Source organism: Pteropus alecto, unplaced genomic scaffold (assembly GCF_000325575.1).
Source record: "Pteropus alecto unplaced genomic scaffold, ASM32557v1 scaffold109, whole genome shotgun sequence".
In the NCBI taxonomy this organism is placed as follows: Eukaryota; Metazoa; Chordata; class Mammalia; order Chiroptera; family Pteropodidae; genus Pteropus; species Pteropus alecto.
Window position 1 is genome coordinate 6,298,656 of NW_006494608.1, and position 9,060 is coordinate 6,307,715.

Genomic DNA, 9,060 nt, shown 5'->3' on the forward strand with positions numbered 1-9,060 from the left:
ACCACAAAGGTTGTGCTCTGTTCCCATCTGTTAGGAAGAGATGTCCGTGAGATTCCAGAAAAGAGCCTGACATAGCTTGGCTGGATCAAACTTGAGAGAATGGAGAATGGGTCAGGGTCCCATTCTGCAGCCAGGGTCCCTCCGCAGAGCTTTGTCAGTCAGAGTCCCAGCAAGAAACAGAAAGCATACTTGGATGTAATTCTGGATCATGCATTTATAAGCCTAGTTGTCTCAGTTATCTATTCAAGCAGCTACCTTCATCTGACGGGTCAACTGGCAGGTCTGCGAAGGGTCAGGCTTGGCTGAGAGGCTGAACCTCTCTTCTCTATAAGGTATTTCATTCCAGGCTGCATTGCGACACAGTAGTTTCAGGGTTCCCCAAGAATGAGCACAGAAGCTTTGAGGCTCTTGAAGTCTTTCTTCCACTTTCCATTGGTCAAAACAACTTGTAAAGCTGGTTTTGGGGGAAAAGATAATTAGACTCTACTTCTTGATGGGGAAGAACTACCAAAAAAGCACAGAAGTTAAGAGAATCAACCAAGGGTGTGGAGATTCTGGGTGACAGCTGCAGTGAGAAGCCATCAGGGTACCTGGGCCTGAAGGAGCAGAGGAAGCAGGAGTGTCAGTGCTGTGAAGTGGACCCATGAACGCTGGAGCAGAGGGGAAGAGGCCACCAGGTGGGAGCTGCTGCTGAGATGTAAGGACTTCCAGAACCTGCTGCTCAATAGGAACGGAGTCTGCTAGCTCTTCCCACTGTCTGATCACTTCTCAAAACTGGGCAGTGGCCAAGTGTGAATGAAAGCTAGAGGTCAGGGAAGCCAGGTGATGTCATCCAGGGAGGCTAGCTTTCCAGGACACAGAGGAATATGGAGAACAGATCTGGCGGGGCAAGTGAAAAGTAAGCAGCACAATCGTAATAACTTATGTAGTAAAAACACAGGAGTCTTTTCCTTTTCTTTTTTTTCCAGAAATACACTTCCAGTGCTGAATCCCCGTTTCAACCCTGAATGATCTGTATTTGAAAGTTTCTAGTGACAGCATGTTCCCCATCTTCCATAGAAGCTCTTTAGTCTTTAAACAGCTGTGACTACTAGAAAGTTCTTTATATTCAGACAAAATCTTCACGGAACTTTCACCTGCTAGTTTCTTTCTATTTCCTCAAGATGACCAAAAAAGCACATTTATTCTGCTTTTCTGGTCCTGAAATATTTGAAAATAGCTATAGCATATGCCCTGAATCTTCTTTCCTTTACATGAAACATTACCAGTTAATTCAATTTTTGTTCACGGGACAGTTCCAAATTTATTCACCATCTGGTTCCTTCCTCTAAATGCATGCAACATGCTAGTTTGACAGTTACTCTGAATCAACTGAGTATCCAGGTGTGATCTGACCAAGTGAAGTGGAATATCTGCCTTTCTTTCTTAGAAATTCCACTCCAACCTAAAGCCAGGTTCTTTTCCAAAGGCCACTCACACTGTTAACTGTAGCTCTTTGTACCATCTCCATTCACCACCCCGTGGGCTCCTTCTTTGTGTTTAACATAATTCCCACATGTTTGTTGATTGAAGCATGGATGGATAGATGGGTGGGTGGATGGATGGATGTTTAAAAGTGAAGCCAAGAAAGGCATTGCTTTGCTTTTACTGTTCAAGGACTTCAATATTAGCAGAGGAGAATGAAATGAAAATATCAGTCCTTTTTACTGAAAGATTGGGATGCCCTAAAATGAAGAACACATTTTAAAAAGTGAAGTTAAAAATAGAAGGACTAAACTTTTGGAAATATAGTACCTCACCAAATCCAATCAAGGCTTGTCATCTGTCTCTTCATTTCTAATCAATTCTAAATAGCTATAGACTCACATTGATAAATGCCTTTAAGTATAGAATATTTTAGGCAAAAATATCAATTTCTCTGCTCTGATTTATGTGAAAACCTTGAGAAGTCTGGTGGAAATAAATGTTTTATCTATTGATTCCAAGCATAAAACTAAATCTCTAAGAAACACATAAATCTCTGTTTTGGGTATCACATGGGAATCCAGGAGGAATCTATCAATTGAAAATATATCGTTCTCTTCGTTTTCTTTTTTCAGATTTAGAAAAGAAGATCCAAGATTTGAATATAAGTAGACAAGAAAAAGCTGATCAACTGAAACAGTTGGAAGATCAAGTCATTGGCATTAAAAATGAAATTGATGAGCAAGAAAATAAATATGCAACCTGCTAGACTTAGGCAGAGTTAAAGTACAAAAGCCTGTGCCTTCATTTCCGCCTTCTGATGAGCAAACCTGAGAGCTATGCCGAACTTGAAAAACACAAATGGTCAGTCTCTTCTGCTTCCCCTTCCTGGAGCCCTCTCCTTGCTGCAGATCTGCTCAGTGTGGCTGGGGTGGAACTAGGCCAAGGAAATGCTGCTTTGCATGGAATAAAAAGGGAGAAGTAAAGAGATTGTCTCTGGTTTCAGAAACCTTTCCTCTTGCCTTTCATAACTTAAAAATAATTAGTTACATATAACAAGTACAAATCTAAATAAGTATTCTGTTTACTAATACTCATTTCAGTCAAGTGAACCTAAACATTAAATAAATTGCCAGAGGCTGGGGTGGGGGAGAAGGAGGAGTTACTAACCAACTGGCATAAAGTTTCAGTTAAGCAAAATGAATAAGTTCTAGAGTTCCACTATACATTATCTACATAGTTAACAATAATGTATCATATACTTAAAAATGTGCTGAGGGTAACTCTCGTATTCAATATTCTTACCACAATAAAATAAAATTAAAACAAATAAATTTAAACAAATTAAAATTAAATGAATCAATCAATACCTCTAATGCTAGGATGGAGTAAATATGGATGATATATACTGGATTGTCTTATATTTTTATTTAGATTTGCTTTATCTATAAAACTATTACTCTATTCTAAATAAAATGTATACAGTTCAAAATGTAACTTGTTTTTGTACCTACTTTTCTATTTATTCTCTCAACCAAAGGATTCTGTTTTCTCCAAATGGCACTGGAACTATATTCAAAAACTAAATATTGAACCACTTTTCATAATTTGTCTGAAAGCATTTCTGCTGTAAATATGCTACTTATTTTTAAAATTATGCTGTTATTGTTTAGTATAAAAGATCAGATTATTTCATTTCAAATGGGTCTATGATTTCACATTAACATTTTTCGCATGTGTGATAAATAATAGAGCATATTGATTCTGTTTGTAGAAGCTATCCTTCAGAGGTATTATTTTAAGGGAATTTGGTCCCACATTTTTGAATAAGAAATAATATACACCAACATCGATGTATGAAAGGGGAAAAGTAACTGGAGCCATTTCTATCAAGGACTGACTCATAAAAGATGGATTTAAAAATTCAACAGAAGGGCTTTAGAATTATATATAAATATGAAATTTCTATTGATAGAAATTGATTTAATGTAGGTTATTAAGGAAAATTACCGTTTCCCTGGAGATCCTGAGGAATAGAATGAAACTTTTCTACAGGAAGGACCACCCCCAGAAATCTCTTGAGATATATGATGGTAACACTCCACATACATAGCACTTAGATTTAGAAACTTTCACCAAAGAATGGCGCACAATATGAACCAGAGTTAAAAAATACAGCTGTCACAAAACCTAAGTTGTTTAATGTAGAGGGTGAAACACACTCCAGCTTTCCTACCCGGATACTAACTTTTACCTTTATATGAATGATAGCCTTAATTTTACAAGCATTGTTGTCTGTTTGCATCAGCAGCATTCAATTGCTTTATCTTTGCAGATCACAGACTATAAGGTAACATTCCAGAGAGTGTGGAAAGGGTTAAAGAAGGAAGAATTTCTGTCCTCTGGGAGGTTGTTTAGTTCTCGAGAGACAGACAATTCCCCAGCCATGAAATCTGGGGAATCAAGGACTAGGACAAGATAAACCCATCATTACCATGGGCCTCTGGGGTCTGCAGTTCAATGAAGTTAGGAAGTATGTGATGCACTTTGGAAAATTGCAATTAAGAAGTGGTTATGCTTTCTAAACTTTGGTTTGAAAATAATAAACATTGGTTATCTTTAAAAACAATGTGTATATATGAGAAATCTCATTCTTCAATAATGTCAGATAGATCATCCTAACTTCTATTACTTGCTGGATCAATTGTTCAAGATTGTGACCAAGACAGAGATTTAGTGAAATTGTATCTCTTATACATTGCAAATTTGACAATGTGTAGCAAGATCTTTCCTATGACCAATTGAATTTGTATGTTAAGAAAACCATCTTAAATATGGGGGAGGGGTGGGAGAAATTTTGTGAATAACTCATTGGAGGACTACTTATGTAAAAACTCAAAGAATCCAAATAACTAAAAATAAAAAACAATTAAATATTATAATTTTACCAGTTTGAGTTCTTGATGACAAACACTGAAAACTAGAGGTATTTTATTAAGCAGGAAATGAATTTACAGAAATAATGTCTGATAGCACATAAAATTGAAGAAAGACTAAAGAAAAGGTAACCAAGGACAATTATGCATCTGTGAATACATTCAAGATCACACCTCAGTAGTACTCAGGTTAGGCTGCTAATGATGGCTGTGCTGGACACTCTCCACCATCCTATTAACTTCTGTCTCTGCATGTTGCATCACCTCTCATGGCTCAGCATCCTTGGTAGAAGTAAGTTTCCAAAGGCTGAGCCTCTTTGTGTGTCCTGTCTGCCAGGGTGTGAGAAGAGAGAATATCTGCCCTCTTTGGCTTTGGTAGTGGGAAGGGAATTTTGCCTCTACCTATCTTTGGAAACTTCCAAAGAAAGATTTTGATGCCAGGCATCAAAAAAATTACAAATTTCCATTATTGCCCACCTCTTTCTTTCTATTTAATGTCATAATACATTCTTTATCACATTTTTTCTTCTAAAACAAAAACAAATGTTTTCATCAAACATAATGTTGCATTCATTCACTCACTAGGTGACCCATCACTCACTAGGTGCACTAGCTCTATGGCTGTGGTCTCCAACTGCACTCTGTTCCTTTTCCACTTCTGTGACAATTCTGTCTTGAAGTACTGCAACTTATAAAGAAAATAAAAGAGTTTACCACCAACATCCACCAAGTATAGGATAGTGGGAGAAAGAAGAGAGACAAAAAGGAAATTAAATATGTTTTATATTTTATAATAAAAATATAAGTTCATACAAAACATTGCATATTGAGAAACACAGATTGAGGTTGACCTCATTTCTGTAACTTCAAGAGGCTATAATTGGGATCATAAACCCCAGATACTCTTTGTTATATATTCCATGTTCTCTCTGCCTTTAGCAAGTATCTGCCAGGTAGAGTGACTCAAATCATCCCTCCTGAGAATTCTAAGCCTTCAAAGGTCCTTCCTGTGTAGGGGTAGAGTGCTCTTACATTACATTTTTCCCCTGGATGTGACAGGACTAGATTGTCTAGATCTGCCACTGTACACTCCCAGATTTATTTCTCTTTAAAAGTCAATATAGTTACCCCAGTCAAAATTATAATCCCCCCTTTTTGGCCTGTTTATCCTTTAGCATGAGAAAACTGAAATAGCTGGGTATTGGTATATATTCCAATTCAGGGGAAAAACTGTTGCATCATCTAGTAAAATCATACTTTCTTAGAGACCAGAGCCCAAAGTCATAAGTACAGGAAGTAAAATACTACTTGTGAGTCATTTGGATATAACTGTGAGTAGTGTCACCTATATATCCATTCCTGATTTTTAGATCCATGTACTCTGCCCTTAGGATGCTCCATCAGCTTTCATGGTAGAATGGCTTTGCCTACCATCTAAGAAAGATAATTTGATGTGAGTAGCTAAATTAATTTATTAATTAAATAGAATATGTAAGGCATCTATACAACATAATTGTCAACTGTTAATATGATTACAAGATACATTTTAATTCTTCATGCAAAATATTTACATACATCAACATGCACACATTTTCTTTGCCTCTGTTATAATGGTTCTATTAGTTTCCTAAATTTGAGTTGAGTGAACACTACATCTAGCCAGTACTGGGAAATCTATTGAAGTATGTGAGACACCACCAACATAGAGATGTCTAGACTAAATTCTGAGTTTCTCAGAGCAGGAGTTAAGTGAAAGGCAGGAGTTAGAGAGCCAATGTTGGGACTGAGAGTAGGGACCAGGCCTGTGGAGACCAAGGCTGGAAAGATTCAATATTTAAGGCAGGCAGACAGGATCTAAGATACCTAATGTAGAAGGCAAAGCAAGACAGTGGACAGTGGACTGAGTAGGTCACAAATGATATGGGTGAACCAGTAAACATGAGGAAACTCTGTTACTAGAGGCTAGGAAAAAACACTTGCAACCCAGCCGGTCACATCAGAAAATCATTATGAAGATTAGAAAACAAGTGACTATGAGGTAGCCAGTGTGATCCATTAAGAAAACAATTCTGTCTTCTCCTAAATTAGAAACCAATGCCAGATAAAGGGCAGCTCAGAATCAGTAGGTGAGTCCAGTTAGCCAGTCACCAAGGGGCACAATGAAGTGAAGGAAACCCGAAAGTAGATCCTAGTCAGGACAAATGAGCCCAGTGGGGCACAGGCTAGAAATTGCTGTCCAATATCCATTCTCCCTCTTAATGGGGAGATGCAACTATAATTTTTAGGTTTCTCAGTAATCTTTAATCATTAAACAAATTAGTTTAATCAAATCCTTCTGTGTGCAAACCCCAGCACATACATACCCACTCTTCTTCCCACTCACCCCCCAAAAACAAACTTGGAACATTTTTTTCATTCACTTTATTCTTCTAACTAAAAGATCTTTCCAAGTCCTGATTCTGGTGCTTCAGAAAAGCGAAGAATTTAAAATTTTAGTCAAAGAGTTCTCATAGGCTTTTTCCATTATAAGCTTTAGCGCTTTTAGCAACTGAGTTACCTACTTAACAACCCACAAGATGGCAGTCCCGTGTCCTTTCATACTTCCTGCGCTTAGCCCTCCATTTCTTCTGTCCTCTTGTGAGAGAAAAAAAAAAACTCCCCGCCCGCCCCGCCCCAACATAAATCAGCCAAAGCAGGACTTTCATGAACACCTGCTCATCCATCAGCACCTAGCTTCTCTTCTGGGGCATGACTTGAACCTATATATGATCTTTAGCTTTACTCATGAAATGCTATGAGTGGCTATTCTAGAAGGCTTATACTGTCCTACCAACCTGCTTCTGATTCCATCTGCCAACTAGATGTATTTGTTAGACAAAACAAGCTTAATACATTCTATATCAAACATATTAATCAGAATGTACAGGGTTTTTGAACAGAAATGTAGTGTTTTCTTTATGTTCATAGAAATTGTACAATTTTTAAGTCAAGTGTTTGATTCCTAGTGATATCCAATGTAGTTCCACACACAACCATAGTTCTCTTTAATGACAAAATCCAAAGGCTAGGGAATAGGTGGCTGGCTGCATTTTCTTATATTTACTAGGTGATCATAGATTACGTACACTGTGTTTCAAATTGCTCTCTAGTCATCCCAAAATGGCACCAAAAGTTAAAATCTAATCTTTAGTACTGGTACTTCTTTGCAGCGAAGACTTTGAAATATTTAGCCCATAAATGTTCACAGTAAGAAACATTAAAATCTACCTGTGGAAGATACTATCCCTGATGAGAAGAGATATAAAATGACTATGTCAGAAAAGTATTAGATATAGCTGAGCAAACTTTTAGAGACATTAGCTGCAGGCATCTCAGGAGCTCTCACACATGATATGCTCCCAGAGACTCCTTCCTCATACAGGGAAAAGGTTTAAGAAATCTAAAATGCAAAAGATTTACTAAATTCCCTAGTCCTGATCCCTCATTTTCTGAAGAGTACTGAGATTAACTTAGCCAAGGTCACACAGCTAAACTGGCAGAAATACCAAGGCAGGTATGATACAAAATATATCCTGTGATAAAACTCGTTCTATTGTACCCTTCCTTTGAGACAATTTGCTCTTTTAATTGGCCTTAGGCTCTATTAAATGAACCGTCAAATGTAGCAGAACTAATTTAACTAATTTAAACGGTCTTTACATAAATGGTCTATTTTAAAAGTTGAATATTTTGAAAGTAATTCTGCTTGGGAAAAACAAAGGTCAAAGTAGCTAACCAAACAGAAAATCTTTATCCTTGATGTTAGTGAAAAAAAAAATGTGTAATCTTTTGGGACAAGTAGTCTTGAGAATGGCCAGCTGAGCATCTAGTTGTAGTTATTAGACACATTCAATAGAAATATTTTCAGTCCTCAAAACTTCCCATGTAGTTTTTAAAAATAGGGCTACAATTAACTTATAAATAACAAGGTAGGCCAAATTTTAGATACTAAGCTTTATTATATCTAAAATTTATTACAATATATATATTCAACAAAATTCATTTGATTATGTAGGAAAACAAAATCAACCTAACCACTAAAAGAACTATTTAGTTGGGAGTGTTAGTTTTATATGATATACAGACCATTTCTAGGACTCTGTAATAACCAAACAGCTATCCAGATTCTTACACCTTCAAAGTGGGCATCTAAATTAATCAAAAAACTTTTCCTGATTCTCAGTTAATTGAGCCTATCAAAGGTATCGCCATACTTCAAACTTTCTAGAAAGGAGTAGAAATGGAAGTTAAATGAAGCCTGAAACTCAACAACCATACTAGTGTTTGAGGATTCCAGCGATTTGTAGATAGGAAGCAGCCCAAAGCTTGGAAAGGCTGTATAAACATCCTATATCTAAAGAAAAACACTTGGGGGTCTATTTGACATTTAAATTTAGCTCTGTGTTGGCCATACTGCATTGTGACTCATCTAGGGAAGGCAAAATATGAATGGAAAAGATCAAATATTCAAGATTAAGGAAACAATTGCTTTCATTTGAAAAGAAGAAGTCTAACATTTCTTACAAATAAATGTACAAAAGTCAATCTAGTTAGATATCATGTTTTAAGTTATAATTTTATTTTTTAAAATTCTAATTCTGTTTTTCAACTCTTCAGGGCA

The 9,060-nt window shown here is 36.7% G+C and overlaps 1 protein-coding gene across 2 annotated transcripts in view; it reads left to right on the forward strand.

Moving 5' to 3' along the window:
- LAMB4 (laminin subunit beta 4) overlaps positions 1–4,406 on the forward strand; it is a 99,867-nt gene extending 95,461 nt beyond the window's left edge. For both annotated transcript variants that reach the window (XM_025041942.1, XM_025041941.1), the window contains exon 35: positions 2,100–4,406. In XM_025041942.1, coding sequence (XP_024897710.1) covers positions 2,100–2,233 — 134 coding nt within the window. In that variant the 3' untranslated portion in view covers positions 2,234–4,406. The remainder of the gene's footprint in view (positions 1–2,099) is intronic.
- Positions 4,407–9,060: the final 4,654 nt, after the last annotated feature.